General features: G+C 43.2%; 1 protein-coding gene across 2 annotated transcripts in view; it reads left to right on the top strand.

The window, feature by feature from the left end:
* Positions 1-2,725: 2,725 nt before the first annotated feature.
* ITGA8 (integrin subunit alpha 8) overlaps positions 2,726-16,858 on the top strand; it is a 175,718-nt gene continuing 161,585 nt past the window's right edge. The window contains exons 1-2 of one of the 2 annotated variants that reach the window (XM_045004723.1): positions 2,726-3,240; positions 3,748-3,872. In XM_045004723.1, the coding sequence (XP_044860658.1) occupies positions 2,900-3,240; positions 3,748-3,872 (466 nt within the window). In that variant the 5' untranslated portion in view covers positions 2,726-2,899. The remainder of the gene's footprint in view (positions 3,241-3,747; positions 3,873-16,858) is intronic. The other variant, XM_045004722.1, reaches the window with a different exon arrangement.

Genomic DNA, 16,858 nt, shown 5'->3' with positions numbered 1-16,858 from the left:
TATGAAAGAGTCAGGTACTTATAGAGTCCAAGGTCAGAAGGGACCAGTGTATTACTGTTATGTAGTACAACACAACATTTCCAAAAAGTTGAATTCCTATTCATTTAGGAGTTTGGTGTAAAATTTTCTAAAGCTTCTAATGCACTTAGGAGCCTGTTACTTTTGAAAATAGGACTTAGGCTCTTATGTCATTTAAGTGCATTTTGCTATTGGTCCTTATCATCAGAAATACTTGTTCATTCTAAAATAACTAAGTAATGGCTATTATTTGGTTTCATCCAAATTGGAACAATAGAAACTCATTATATGTTCCACAAACTGAGGTGTGGGAGTCAGTGATGACAGCTTATGGCAATTATACCGAACTTTAAAAATAAACACACTATTGGTTATAGTGACTGGGAATATCAGAGTAACTCTAGCCACAAAGCACTTCATCTGCTGCTATAATAGGTACACTCAAAATGTAGCAAGTGTGATCTTAAATGTGACTTTGTTTGTAATGTTTACAATTCTTCGAGGTTTCTTTCTCCAGTATTTCCTTGATACACACTTGCATTGTAAATGCTAGAAGGACTCATCTCTTTTTCAGAGAGAAGAATGGCTTTTTAGAGGATTAAGAAGTATTTTTAAAAGGTTTTTCTACTTTGTTTCTGCCTCTGACCTGGGGGGGGGAGGTGGGGGGATTTAAAAATGAAATATGCTGCCCTCTTCTGCCAGGTTTTGGAGTGTCCCATTGATCCAGGCAGGGAAGGGTAGAATTTCAAGCAGATGCTGCCTACTTTAATATAGTCGTAAACAAAACATCTAAAACAAAATTATGGGAGTGGAGAATCCCACAAGAGGGTGTTATGGATTAAAATTGGAGGGGGAGAGAAGTAATTCTGAGAGGGACATTTCTGTTTTCTGCATTGAATGGGGTTGTCTGCATTCTTTTGTCAGGGGAGAGATTTGACACCTCCTCTTGTATAATAGTTATAGTAACTACATATAGTGATTTTTCTCTTTATATGAATTTAAGTTACTCCCTTAGGCATAGTTAAAGTTTATATAGTCAATGTAGCAGTAATAGTGAAATTTACGAAGAAATAGGCCTCCTGATGTGTTCCGACCTGTGGTTGTTTTTTATATCTTTCCTGAGGTTAAAATGTATTTTGAAAACAAGAAAAGGCCTCTTCTTTTAAACAATAGCCATCTTAGTGGTAATTATAATGAGCTGTTGAGTGTCCAATTCCTAGGAGTAGCTTTTCCATGTCCTTTTATATCATAAAAGGCTCTTTCAAAATATAAGAATCTTCAGAGGATGAAATGGTTTAAGATCTCGGGTTGGGGGAGAAGAGAAGGAAGCTATTCAGCTAGAAGCTACTGAAACTTCATCCCTGCTATACAGATGGATAGAGCTGGGTGAATTTGTCTGCAGATCATGTCACAGTGTTGATGCTTTCTTAAATCTTGCTTGGGACAGAGGACAAAATCGGGCTTATGATGGAAACTCCTTAGAGCTGGATTGTGCAAGTGCGGGAGGGGGACTCCCACAGCCTGTATTTATTAAACTAAATGAGGCTCCATACAGGCATGGGACCCTTTCACACAGAAGCAGTTGCAGGATCAAGATCTTCATTATGGAACAGCAACCACTGCTCTGTAATTGTCATAGGCGTCTCTCAAGGTCAAATTCTGATTTCAGGTTCCCTAGTACAAATCCTAGTAACTCCACTGGTTTCTGTGAGATTACTCTGGATGATATTCTCAGAATTTGGCCTTAAATTTTTCTAGCTCGGGAGGGGGGACAGGTGTGATCACACACCTTTGCAGTTGTTATTTGGAAACAAGTATCAGAGAGGTAGCCGTGTTACTCTGGTTCTGTAGAAGCAGCAAAGAATCCTGTGGCACCTTATAGACTAACAGACGTTTTGCATCCGACGAAGTGGGTATTCACCCACGAAAGCTCATGCTGCAAAACGTCTGTTAGTCTATAAGGTGCCACAGGATTCTTTGCTATTTGGAAACAGTTTTCTGTAAGGCTGGGGCAGCAGTGCGTCGTTGGTGTTGCTATATCAATCGTTTTAAAGAAAAATGAAAGTACTGCCACAATTTTATTTTTTAAAATTAGCTCAGCTCTGTTTCTCATTGAGGATTAGTTGTGGGCTAAGTTGGCAGACAGCAGCTGTTTTTATAGTTAGAGCCAACATCCTTAAATGTGTGGGTTAGATCACACACACACACACGGCTCACAAACAGCTTGGAACCACGGGTTCCACCTTTCCCTAAAATCCCACCTGTCCGTTTCAGCCCCGACTCGGGACATTGGCAGTCCAAAAAAGAGTTAGAAGTGACTTGTCCTTCCCGGTTTCTCCGCGGGGGAGGGCGCTGCACACCTTTGTTTGCCCCCGATCCAGGGTGCCACCAGTGGCTACCACACTACAAACTTCGGGGGAAACTTTGCCCTGGGGATGCTGCTGCGCCTTATGTATGGGCTTGTACTTTCATGCTTTAATTGCCCTCCTCTAATTTAGCAAAGCAGCTGAACCTCCCCCTGACTTGTTGGCTATGCGGGGAAGGCTCACAGTCTACCTTTCAGACGATAGGGCAAAAATCTGTTTGCTTTTAGAGTGGGGCGGGACTAGAGCCCCTCGGATCCTATTCCAGGGGGCATCAGGCAACCCCCAGCGAGTAGATTCCCTCGTGTATCTCTCACACACGGCGTGGGGAAGAGAGAAAGTTCAGAGCCAGGGAGTCGCGGTCCCCGGCCGGCCACCCACCCACCAGCGGCCCGCTGCCCCGCGGAGCGCTCAGCCTGTGCCCCAGCGGCCGGCCACCAGGGGGAGCCCCGGAGTCAGCCGGCGGCCACTAGAGGCTGGAGCGAGCGAGCGGCTGCCTCACTCGCCGCGGCGCGGAGATGCTTGTGGGCGCCGGGCGAGAGGCGGCGCGGAGCCGAGTCGCTGCGGGTCCCTACGCACTAGCCGCCTCCCCGCTGCGCCCCGCGCCCCGCCAGGCTGCCCCCGCCGCGCTGCCCCGGGAGCGGGAGGCTCCACGGCCGAGGAGCAGGATGCTGGTCCCGGGGCGCCGCTGGGAGCCCCTCGCCCCGCCGCTGCCGCTGCTGCTGCTGCTGCTGTCGGGGATGCTCCGGCCGCCGGGGCTGGCGGCGTTCAACGTGGACGAGGAGATGGTGACCGTGTACAGCGGGCCCGAGGGCAGCTACTTCGGCTACGCGGTGGATTTCCACCACTACACCGGCGCGTAAGTAGCCGGGGGCTCCGCGGGGTCACCGCGGGTCGCTTCGCTCCTAGCCCGTCGCCCTGCCCGGGAGCTCGGCGGCCCCTCCTCGGCCCTTAGCCACAGAGCCGGGGCGATCGGAGACCCGCGGGGGGGGGGGCGGCAGAGAAGTTCTCCATCAGCCCAAGTCTTCCTGGCTAAAGCCAGCCAGGGCGACGCTCGCCAGGGTACGCCTGGAAACCAGCTTCGGGGTGGGGGTGGGGGGATCTGCCCAAACGCCTAGCGGTGGCAGCCCGTTGCGGGTCTCTGTCACCAGCCCGCGATGACAGCCCCAGCTGCCCCCTCGCCCGCCTGGGTTATCTCCTGGCAACAGGTCGGAACGAGAGCTCGCTGGAGCATGGGGCAGCAGGGGATTTCTGCCAGTCCCAGGGCTCCGGTGGGGGTGATAATGTGTTGGCACAAATGATCTGCCATCAGTTCGCCTTTATCTTTTTGCTCACCAGCTAGTGACGGTCACAAATGTTTTTGCAGAGTAAGTGTCCTGGTCGGTGCTCCCAAAGCCAATACTACACAGCCGGATATACAGGAAGGGGGAGCGGTGTATTACTGTCCTTGGCCAGCCGCTGAGTGCAAACAGATCCCCTTTGATACTACCAGTAAGTGAATCGTTATAAGCATATAACGCACAGCATATTTTGCTAAAGTCACCCTTTACTGCGAGTTGATTCGCCGCTCCGTTCACGTATGTCTGTCAGTCTGATCTGAGTGTGTGTCGTTCCCTAGAGAAATTTCACTCTTGGAAGTTTGTGTGCGGGGGGGGACGGGGGACGGGGAGAAGAGGGGGGAAAGAGTGTTTAATGGTCCCTACAGAAATAACAATCTCGTGAATTTGGGGATTGGTGCGTAGACGACTGCCGTTTTCCATAAATTTGAATGAAAGGTGTTTGGATTGCACTTAACACTTTAAAAAGAAATAACCACTTGCAAATGTTCAGAAGACCAAACTCCGTGTTTCACGTAGCCCTCTGAACAGTGGAAATTGGTTGTTGGTCTTCTTCAGTGCTGTTTTCAACAAGGGATTTTCTCCCCATTCAGAGGGAGGCGGTACTTTATGCTGCATGCTGATTTAATTCTTTGCAGAAAGGAAGAATTTTCTTTCAAAATACTGGATGTTGGATGCAAACTGATGTAGGCATAATGTGGATAGATTATATCCGACCACTTTCAAAATCCCAAGACAGATGTTTCTTATTTAATTAAAGGGAACACACATTTTAAACAATTCAGGCTGTTTATGTTTTCTCTTTATAGCCCTTGAAAATAATTTAAACCTAGTGTTTCCAAAAACATTTAAACAGAATGGTTTAATGTAGGCATATTTATATAATATAATCTTTAGAAACAAAAGTTACAATTCACCAGACTGTATTTAATTTTAGTGCTTATTCGTCATACAAATATTAATATAATACAACAAAGTCTGTTTCTATGAACATAAATGAAATTTCAGTCAACTTCCCCATATCTAACAAATCAGCAACACAGTTCCCCAGCTGTCTGTGTGCGAATGCATGAAAGAGTCCCAGTTTACTGTATTCTAAACATTGCAATACACCTGCAATATCTGGATATATACTGTCTCTAATTCTATATGCATGTAGATGTACTGAGTATACATGTCCCCTGTGCTGTGTGTATATATTTTAATATATGCATGTGTATATATGTACACAGCAAATATTGCAAACACACTTACTATTTACATCTGGGTAAATAACACCCTTATAATGCCACAGAAGCATACAGTGCAGTGCTATGTGTTTAAATATAAATTGTTTTCAAGTATTGAAGTTTAATCCAAAGTGAGGATCCAGTACATTTGAAAATGTTATCCTTGAAAATGATTACAGTGGAAGCATAGGGCCAGTGTGTGGCTAAAGAGATTCAGGAGTCAGAGGGGTAGCCGTGTTAGTCTGTATCAGCAAAAACAACGAGGAGTCCTTGTGGCACCTTAGAGACTAACAAATTTATTTGGGCATAAGCTATCGTGGGCTAGGGTTATAGCCCACGATAGCTTATGCCCAAATAAATTTGTTAGTCTCTAAGGTGCCACAAGGACTCCTTGTTGTTTTTGCAGATTCAGGATGACTCCACAAGTTATATCAGTCATAGAATTTCTGAGAGATCTGGAATAAAGGTCTATCCTTCTGGAGTAGGTAGGAGGTGTGGTGGCCAGAAGCAGTTGACTATTTGAACCATGGGCTTTGCCATGCAAAGGCTAGTTTGTGACCAGATAAGAGAACTTCATTTTCCAGAGTAGTCAGTCCAAAACTTTTCCATAGCACTAAGCTGAAGCATGGAGTGATCTCAGGGAGTCCACAGAAGCAAGGTAATATCCTATGTCCATAGGGGCTAGAGAGAAGAGAACGGAAAGGGTACTAGGGTATGTACCGTATATATCAATGAATTCAAACATAAGCTTGAGCTAGGATGTGGGTGCACAGAATGCTTTGCATATGTCATCACTGATTCCGTCAACATTAATTTCTTTATACATCTGGGGTGTAAAATCGATTACCTTACTTGGGAATGATGCCACTTACGTTCGGTTCAGCTCCCTTCTCTTCAGAATATTTTCAGCTATATGAGCAAGTCTTCTGTTCCTTTTTATCTCCTCTCTACTCCAAAGCAGAGCAGACAATACTGTCTTTAGCCTGGATGATATTGTTTTAAATCTTTTTAATATATTTCCCTTTTTTGTGTTTGTAGCTGTAAGACACACAACCAATTGTTTGTTAAATATTACAGATGTTTTCAGAATATTCTTATATGACCTTATATGACCTCTGTCACTGTATGAATACCTCAGACTCACTAATTAATTTATCCCTGCAATATCCCTTCGAGGTGATACTGTTCCCATTTTACAGGGGAGAAGCTGAGATACAGAAACAAAGTATTTAGGTTTGCCCAAGGTTACACAGGGAGCCTATGGTGGGGCTAGGAATTGAATATGGATCCCCTTCATCTCAGTCTACTGGCTTAATCACAAGACCATCATTTCTCCAATATTAGGAAGTTTCACTTATTAAGAGTATAGTAGATGGGGAATTAAATATACTGGCTTTAATTTAAAAAAAGGAATGTTTCACACACAGAAGTAGTTTTGTAAAAGGCATTGAATTTGTTGACATCAAAGAGTTGGAAATAACCTTCCAAAACAGAGGAGAGAGAAAAAATTAGATGATTTCAGAGCTGAAAGCTTTCATTTTGATGCCTTTTTATACAAAACTCACCTTTTTCTTGGACCTAGTCCAGTATTGGCTGCTCTTTCAGTCAAGTGTGCTAAGTACAATAAAAGGAAAACAAACTGCTGAATAATTAATAATTTGCTTCACTAAGATTAGAATAGAAACTAATGTGGTACACAGACAGAGAGAGAGAACACATTACATACCACTTAAATGGCAATGCAAACTGACAGCTAAAACCAGCATTTCCTTGAATTATAAGCATAACAAGTCTTTAATGTTCCCATTAGGGGGGTCTAGTCTCCCCTTGACAGACGAGTAACTCACTTGTAGTATTATAGTCAATGAGAGTTACCTTGTCCCAATGAGAGAAGCACACTTCGATGCTTTTCTCACTTGTATTGCCAACAATGACCATCAGACTTAAAAAAATAGAAACAAAGGAATGTTAATTGAATAAGAACGCTTTCCATAAGTGCCCTTTACAAAAGAGCTATAATAATACTTTTGATTTACAGGAGTTTGGAATTACCTTGTGAACTTTATTAACTACAGAAAGATAGATTTTAAGTGATTATAAGTAGCAAGCATAGAGATCAAAGTTGATTACCTAAGAAACAAAAATAAATTTGCAGACTAAGTTCTATGAACTAAACAGAATTTGAATTAAACAGTGTCTCACTCCGATAAATGGTACAAACAGGTCACAGATCTTCACAGCTCTTCAATACACAGGCTGGAACTGCCATTCACCCTAGGACCACCCTCCCCCAGTTCAAAGTCTTTGTCCTACAGACATGTTTCCAGGTGTTGAGTTGTGGTGGGAGTGAGGCCAAGTCATGATGTCACTTCCCCTCTTTTATAGTTTCTTCCAGCTTGCTGTGACATGGGGGTCTGCCCCCATTGGTCAAGCAGCACCCATTGTCTACATGCTCTCTCTCAGAAGTCTTCTGGGATGGCTGCTGGGAGAGTGGATTCTTTTTGGTGGGACACCAGCAAGTCTGGCTACTCCACTGTTGTACCTGAAAGGCTGGTTGTGTGTGTTCCCAGCCTCATAACATATCTCAGTGACAATACTTCAGAACCTCACATACATAATAGCATATACAATCCAACATAATATTAATGGTCAACAGATTAAGGCTTTTAACATGATACCTCACAAGGCATACCTTGTTCAAAACATGTCATAATTATATGATAGTGGTGAATATGGGGGTTTCAGGGTGTTGCTTTGAGGTATAGAATGCCCCAGTGCAAAGTCCAAGGTCATACATTTAGGGACTAACAACAAGAATTTTTGCTATAAGCTGGGGACATATCAGTTGGAAGTGATAGAGGAGGAGAAAGATCTGGGTGTATTAGCTGATCACAGGAGGTTTATGAGCCACCAATATGATGCAGCTGTGAAAAAGACTAATGCAGTCCTAGGATGCACTAGGCGAGGTATTTCCAATAGAGACAGGGAAGTGTTAGTACCATTGTACAAGGCACTGGTGAGATCTCAGGATCTGGAATACTGTGTGCAATTCCGGTCTCCCATGTTTAAGAAAGATTAATTCAAACTGGAACAGGTGCAGAGAAGGGCTACTAGGATGATCTGAAGAATGGAAAACCTACCTTATGAGAGGAGACTCACAGAGCTTGGCTTGTTTACCCTAACCAAAAGAAGGCTGAGGGGAGATATGATTGCTCTTTATAAATGCATCAGACGGATAAATACCAGGGAGGAGAGGAGTTATTTAAGTTAAGCACCAATGTGGACACCAGAATAAATGGATATAAACTGTCCATCACCAAGTTTAGGCTTGAAATTAGGTTAAGGAGTGAAGTTCTGGAACAGCCTTCCAAGGAGAGCAGTGGGGGAAAAAACCTAACTGGCTTCAAGACTGAGCTTGACAAGTTTATGGAGGGGGTGGTATGACAGGACTGCCTACAGTGGCATGTAGCTGACTGCTAGCAGCACATATCTCCAACGGATCATTATGGGGCTCTAGATGGGGAGGGCTCTGAGTTACTACAGATAATTCTTTCCTAGGTGTCTGGCTGGTAGGTCTTGCCCATATGTTCAGGGTCTAAACAATCTCCATATTTGGAGTCAGGAAGGAATTTTTCCCTGGGTCAGATTGGCAAAGACTCTGGGGGGTTTTCTCCTTCCGCTGCAGCACAGGGAAGGGGTCACTTGCAGGTTTAAACTAGTGTAAATGGTGAATTCTCTGTATCTTGAAGTCTTTAAATCATGATTTGAGGACTTCATTAACTCAGCCAGAGGTTAGGGGTCTATTACAGGAGTGGGTGGGTGAGGTTCTGTGGCCTGCAATGTGCAGATGGTCAAACTATATAATAGTGATGGTCCCTTCTGACCTTCAAGTCTTTGACTTGAATTTCATTCGTTCATCAACAACATTCCAAATGCATCACCAGTATTTGAATTTATGCTATTAATATCCTCCCTCTGCTCAAATGTGGAGAAAAAAGAGAGAGAGCTGACACATGTAATGTAATGACATCAATCAAGAGTCAGGAAGCTGTATTATGCCACATGCTAACTTTATGGTGGGATAGTAATTACAGCTGTTCTGTAATAATTTCCGATTACTGAATGTTGACCTGGTTATTGAGATGTTTACTGTCTGAATGTATTGGTTTAGTTTAATATGGGGTTGTAAGGAAAAACAAGCAAGGGAAGAAGAATGGCTCAAGATAAGCCTCTTCTGCACAAATCCTTGAGGGTTGTTAGGAGACAAAGCTGGACAGGAAGAGGCGTTGGAACTGAGACCAGTACATAGTGAGATATGAAACTAACTTTAAATGTCTGTCACTGCTTCAGAGTGCCTTCTTCTAGCCGCCAAACACAGAATGGATTCCTTAGTATTCTGCTATCAATATCTGTATATCAGAATACAGCCAGTTAGGCAGAAAGTCATCCTAACTGAGACCAAGAATAAGTGCTACATGTTCATATTTGTGTAGAAAAATCACAAGGCATAATCTCAATTGTTCTGCAGTGGATTATCCCAAACTGTCAGATATCATATAAGAATATGTAAATCTGTCAAGTCATGATGATTTTCATCCACCAGTGATAAAACTAACCCAAAACTAACTTTTAGTGTTTTATGGCATGTGATGTGCATATTTGTGGGTGTTAATATCTAGCTTGTGGAAAGGTAAGGGAACTTCATTTTTTTCCAGATCGGTCAGTCCAGCACTTCTCCAAAGCACTAAGCTGACTTAATTACTAAGCAACAACAGCAATTAACCCCCTAAATGATGTATGTGCTTTGCTCCAGTGGGGAGGTGAGATGTCTTTAAGGATTCTCCACTTTGTTCCCTCCCTCCTCTTAAAGGTGTCATATTGCACTAACCTACCCTTAAAGCAGTGGAAAGCTGGATATGACTCTCTTTGGAGTATAATGAGAGGGAGATGGGGTTGGAGGAGCATGTTTTAGTGTGATGTGAGCACTGGACAGGCAATCAGGAATTCCCGAGTTCCTATCCTGGTTCTGAAACAGATTCCCTCTTTTACCTTCAGCAAGTCACAACTTCTTTGCTTCAATTTCTCCATCTCAGAAGTGGGGCTAAGAATACCCACTTACATTGTAGCTGTGAGGCTTAATTGCTTAATACAGGAGAACCTCAGAGTTATAAACACTTTGGGAATGGAGGTTGTTCATAACTCTGAAATGTTTGAAACTCTGAACAAAGTGTTATGGTTGTTCTTTCAAAAGTTTGCAACTGGCCATTGACTTAACACGGTTTTGAAACTTTACTATGCAGAAGAAAAATGATGCTTTTAACAATCTTAATTTAAATAAAACAACCACAGAAACAATTTCCTTACCTTGTTAAATATTTTTTAAACTTCTCCTTTATTATTTTAGTAGCTTAGGTTTAACATCGTAAGGACATAAGAATGGCCATACTGGGTTACACTAAAGTCCATCTAGCCCAGTATCTTGTCTTCCGACAGTGGCTAATGCCAGGTACTTCAGAGGGAATGAACACAGCAGGTAATCATCAAATGATCCATCCCCTGTCACCCATTCCCAGCTTCCGTACTGTGTTTGCTATTTTTTTTCTGGTCTCTGCTGCTGCCTGATTGTGTACTTCAGGTTCCAAATGAGGTGTGTGTTGACCAGTCAGTTTGTAACTCGGAGGTTCTGCTGAACTCCTGTTTTGAAGGTTAGAATTGGTCTGCAAGTACTAATATGGGTGCTGTTCCTTATGGTGACCAGAAGGGGGTAGCAGAAGGGCAACTTGCAGAAATCTTTCCCCCTATTTGACTAAGTGCTTTACTTCTAAAGCATCCAGAACATCTTGCAGCTCCGGACCAAACTTGAATCCCCATTTTAACTATTTATACATCTGATCTGTTGGAAAACTAACAATACACATTTCAAAAACTCATTTTAAAATGATTTAGGTACATGATGGGCAGTAACAACTTTTAAAAAGGCAGCACTGATGGAGCACGAATTTGCCAGTCTTCCAGGATTCAGCACGTTCTCTCTCTCCTGTGAGTGTGCTTCATCATCTATTAGTCAGACAGGTTGTATTTTTCAAACTAACTGTAGAAAATATGAATAGCCTGTCAAGAAAAAAAAGGTGGGGGGAAAGTCTAGGTTAACTCTGGCCAAGTGTGTGGTTGAGAGAAAACATGAGCCAGTTTGGCCAGAAGCTGAGCTGATTGTTACAAAACCCAGGTACTGTAGAAGGAAAGGATGTATTGTGAGACTCAGGAGATTTAGTTATATAAAAAAACTATTAACTGTAAAGATGATAAAATCCTGTGGGAAATTTAGAATCCTGTTATAAAATAGGATTTGCATCTCAAGAGAAAATATTAGGGGAGAAAAAGTTCACCCCACCTTCAAATTCTGACACTATTGATTCAACAATACCGGTTTTGCCTTACCATGGGCTTAATGATTCCCATTTAGAGTTCTGATTTATGGCAGGTATGTGGTTTCTTTTCCCAATCTCAATCACATTTTAAGGAGAAAAAGGAAAAAGTAATTTAACTCCCATTGACTTCAATGATAATTTCCCTGAGTCAGGAAAAAGTAAAAATGGAATAAAAACTTCTGGGTATGGCCCAATTAAATTAAAATAATTTGCATGAATGAAATTTAATGCACAATAAAAAAATGTAAATCCACTTATGCAAAATCCAATTAATTTCAAAATAGAGCCCCTCTCAAGATAATCCCTAGAGATGTAACTGCTCTAAAACATTAATAAAAATAATATCTAATGCTTTCCGTCTGTAGACCTAAAAGTACTATATAATGGAGGTCAGTATCATTACCTCCAGTTTGCTAATGTGGAAACTGAGGCACAGAGAAGCAAGCTGAGTTTCCTAAAGTCAGTCTCTTCCTCTCCCAATTTCCAACAGGACCAGTTATCACCTCTTTGCTTGGCTTGCTAGACCCTGGTTCCCTAGATTCTAGTTCCTAGCCTTGTGATTATGCTCGGCACTTCTATGTGGAAGACCTAAAATCAATGCTTATGTGAATGCTAAGAAGGAAAATGTGTGACTAAGGCCTGGTCTACAGTACAAAGTTAGGTCAGTTTAAGACACCATGTGCCATCTTAGTTGTGCATGTGTCTATGCTTAAATGATGTAAGCTCTTCATTACACTAACATAGTAACACCATCTCCCCAAGCAGCATTGAGCCATGGTCAATGTATTGATGTCAGCACGGTGAATGTAGATACTGTTACCTGTGTTGACCTTAACAGTCCTCCAGCAGCTGTTCCACAATGCCCAACAGTGAATTCCACTGCCCAGGGGTCATAGTGAATGGAAGCCTTCCCCCACCCCCATCCCTTTAAAACCCTGTGATTTTTGAATGCCTTTTCCTGATTGTCCAGCTTGGAGACCACATCTTGCAGCTTACATTGTTGTATGTCACTGGCCAGCTGATCATGCTGGCTACATGCTCCAGACACACTTTGGCTTGGAGTAGACAAGAGATATTGGATCTCCTGGGCCTGTGGGAAGAAGAGATTGTGCAAGTACAGCAATGGACCAGTCATAGAAATATGGACATCAATGATCAGATTGCATGGCAGATGCAAGAAAAAGGATACAACAGGGATTAGCAGTAGTGCCGCATGAAAGCAAAGGAACTGTGGGAGACATACCAGAAGCCCAGGGAATTCAACAGTCATAGCAGGTCTGCAGCTCGGCACTGCAGCTTTTTTAAAGGTTGTCATGCCATATTTGCTGGATATCCCATCATCACCATGGATACCCTAAGCCATAGGCCCCTGGCATGACAGTGAGGAGGAGGAGAAGGAAGAGGGACATGTGGCCAAGGGATCCAGCTATGCCATGAGCCAGGACCTATTTGAGACTCCACTGCAGTCTAGTCAGTCCCAACAGTCGGGCATGGGTGAGCCTGATGTAGGGAAGGAACTTTGGGTAAGTGTGTACATTTATTTCCCAGTGCAGTGATGCTTCCCCCAACTTCTCACTGGAATTTTAATGTGGATACTCTGCAATTCTTTCTCAAAGGTTTCTAGGGATGGCAGCCACATTTCCTCCTCTATGGTGGGTCACTTTCCCACGCCACTCACTGATAACTTCAGCAGGTACCATTGCAGTACACAGGCTAGTAGCATCTGGGCCTGGGTGGCTTTGGGATGCCATTAGCAGCTGTGGCCTTGAGGGGTTCTCCCTCTAGCCCTGCAGAACACCTGAGCCAGATAAGGAAGAGAAGAAAAAGGACTTGGGATGACATGTTCAGTGAGATCTTGCATCAGACTGAGAACAGAGGGCCTGGAGCATGAATATTGCAGACTGTATGGAGAAGGAAATAGTGGGCAGGAGAAAGGCCCAGGAGTCAGAGAGGGTGATGCACCAGTAGACAATGGCACTTGTCCAGCAGCACACACAGATGCTGCAGACTCTTGTGGACCTACAGGTTCAACAATCCTGGGCTCACCTCCTTTTGCAGTCCATGGAGAACTTCAGTATAGAACCTCCCTACAAACCCCCTCAACATTTCCTGTGGCATCAGGAGCTGCATCCTTATCCCTACCGCTACACCTTGGGGGAGGACAGGGGGTGGGGAAGGGGGACGACACACATTAAGGACAACCACAGCTTCATGTACACTGACTTGTGAGAACCACTGTTGATGAATGTGTAGCTAAAAAGGAAATGAATGTTCCTTTCCCTTCTTTAAGCTCTGTTCTATAAATTTGTTAAGATTTTAATGTATTTGCTTTTAACTTGCACAGAAATTTTTTGAAGTGTTTTCATTACTCAGTAGAACTCTATTGTTTGGAAAATAAGTCATCTTTATTAGTTCCCAACATATGCTGCAAAGTGCCTAGCAGTTCTGAAAGCACCCACCTACTTGTTACTGTACAGAGTGACCCAACTCATAGGATCAGTGACAAACACAGTGTTATTAATCTGGTGGTGTTTGCTGTACATTTATAATTATAAGTGCTTTGTCACTTTTATATTCATAGATGTGCACCAAGCACCACACAGTTCCTAACAGGCCCCTAAACTTCAGAGCCAGGTAGAGCACAGTACACCTCAATGCATTACTGTGGCTTGGTGTTCTTTCAAAGCCTCCCTGGCTGTATAGCTACACATTGAGCTATTCTGATAGCCCTTGTGTCTGGCAGTTCAAACTCAGCAGACACTCAGATAGAGGGCTCCCCCTCTACCCTCCATCCCAGCAGCAACTTTTCTCCCTTTGCTTCACAAATATTATGCAAGCCAGAGCAGGCAGCTAGAACCCTTGAGATGTTTTTCTCACTGAGATCCAATTTTGTGAATACACGATGCCAGCAACCCTTCAATCGACCAAAAGCATGTTCAACTGTCATTCTGCACCTGCTGAGCCAGAAGTTCAGTCTTTTCTTGGTGCTGTCGAGGTGACTGGAATATGGCTTCATGAGCCAGGGGAGTAATGAGTAGGCTGGATCCCCCAGGATCACATCACCATTGGCGAGCTGCCAGTTGGGAAAGAAAGTCACTGTCTGTAGCTTTCTGAACAGTCCTGTGTTTTTAAAGATATGAGAGTCATGCACCTTCCCTGAGCAGCCAAAATTGATGTCAGTGAAGCATCCCTGGTGACCCATGCAGCACTTGCATAACCATAGAAAAATAGTCCTTTCCGTTGATATACTCTGTGTCATGGTGATCTGGTGCTGTCTGTTGCTTGACTGCAGTTTGGGATCCCAGTTGCTGCAAATTCATCCATTATGTCTTGCATATTGCCAGTGCATGAGAGGAGACAATTAATTGCCCTGCATACTTGCATGACAGTGCTCCATGCCCCTACAATGGATTTTCCAAGTGCAAAATGATTTTCCATTGACTGATAGCAATCTGCAATCTGATGTCATATGTTTCCACAGTGTGATCAGCACTTGCTTCTCCATTGTCAGTGAAGCTCTCATTTTTGTGTACCTGCACTGGAGGGCTGGAACAAGCTTGGCACACAGATCCAGGAATATGGCCTTGTGCATCTGACAGTTATGCAGCCACTGGTTGTCATGACAATCCTGCATTATGATATGATGCCACCAATCAGTGCTCATTTCTCGGGCTCTGAAGCAGCGTTCCACTGCCTGAAGCTGCTCCACCTTTAACTGGTTCTTGCTATGTCCCACATCAATCTGACTGCTTGGAAATCATCATGTTCCCCACGGCTCTGCTTTGGGCTCTGCAAATACTAGAGGATCATGAATCCTGTGCTTGCAATGCTCACGGCAATGGTGCAGAGCTGTGGAGGCTCCAGGCTTCTGTCAGAGATGGTGAACAGTAAAAAGTCCCTTGTGGGTTATGGGATTTTCAAAATAGGCACATAAATTGTGGGTTAGAGATGGCACTATGAGTTGGAGAAAGTTGTATGATGGGAACTTGACCCTGCAGTCCCAGTCACCTCTGCAAGATTCATTTCTGCCCCACCAGGCATTGCCAGAACTTCCCAAAATACAATATGTGCTGGATGGTGGAGAGTTACCTACCCATAATGCACTGCACTGTACATCAAAACAAGCATTCCTGGTGAGTATGCACTGTGCCAACATAAGGAAGCATGCGCACAAGCATTATGTTAACTGCAGTGGTTTTATGCTGCCGTAACATGCATTGGCAAAAGTTTGTATTGTAGACATGCCCCAAAAGTGAGGCTAAGCACTGGAATGTCTCCTCCTCCTCCTGCATCTGCAGAGAGCTAGAGTGGAGACTAGCATAATCTTTTAGGGGAGTAGAAAGGAAATCCATGGGCTGTATACGGCATCAGGTGGGAATGATCTTGTCTACAGATTGGACGTTACTGGATCAGAATTAAAACTAAGAATGGGAAGTGGATCTGCAGTGTGGCCACTGGAATATTAGCTATAGGTGCTGTTGTTTAGTCTACAAAGTCTCACCTAAGAGCAGACAGAACAGGTTTCCAGGTGTTTAGCAGTAACAGTTCACACTCATTCTTTGGGATCACAGGAAACCTACCCCTGAAGGGTTTCCCCAACATTTTAGAGAAAAGAAAACAGCTGTGCCTCAAAAGTAAGAAAGTTCAAAACTTGATACCCATGTAAATAAATTTTATGTAATTGGAAATGGGAATTCCTGGCTTTTTAATGATACAGAGCTTTCTTCTCTAGTTCCAAGGAATTACAAGATATGGGTCTGAATATTGCCTATCCTGGACCTCAGTAACTCCTGGGGAGAAGCATCCCATTTGGAAGAGTAAGAAGGAAGCATTTTTCTGACAGGTTGATTTTTTAAAATAAAGCAGCATCAGTAGTTTGACAGCTGCACAGGGGTTTGGAATATTAGAAGTAGTGTAGGTGGAGATGGATTAGTGGTCAGAATGCAGGTTAGGCTGTTTAAAGTGCATGAGAAAAGCAAAGTATTGTTACCACACAGACCACATAAAGTTATTCTTTTCCCCCCATGTTTTTGGGGAGGGAGGAGAGTTTTGGGGTGATGTATTGTAGATATATTGTATAGCTGGGATCAATTGTTTGATTGGGATCTTTTTTCTCCTTTCTTCAGTTTGAGAAAATTGCTGGGCTTGCTTTTGTTTAAATTGTTTCAAATTTTTAATAAATATGGGTCTTTTGGGAAGGTGGTTTTGAAATTTTTTTAAATCTAAATAAATAAAATAACTAACTATGCAAATCAGTACTGCACCAGCAAATATTTGCATATGCATCCATTCAGTATGTAAATCCTGCATTTATCCATTCACAGAAGCTTTTGCAGATGCAAGTTAGGTAGCTGCATGCTTAACTGCTCATAGGTATAATTACTCACTTGGTGAGCCAAATGAGAATTGTACCTACTTATGAAGGGCTAAATTTGATCTAGCATATGCAAATACTGGATTTACAGGTGTACCTATTACCTGCT

This window comes from Mauremys mutica, chromosome 2 (assembly GCF_020497125.1).
Source record: "Mauremys mutica isolate MM-2020 ecotype Southern chromosome 2, ASM2049712v1, whole genome shotgun sequence".
Classification (NCBI taxonomy): domain Eukaryota; kingdom Metazoa; phylum Chordata; order Testudines; family Geoemydidae; genus Mauremys; species Mauremys mutica.
Note: the sequence above shows the minus strand (reverse complement) of the source record. Positions and strands in the feature narration are given on the sequence as shown.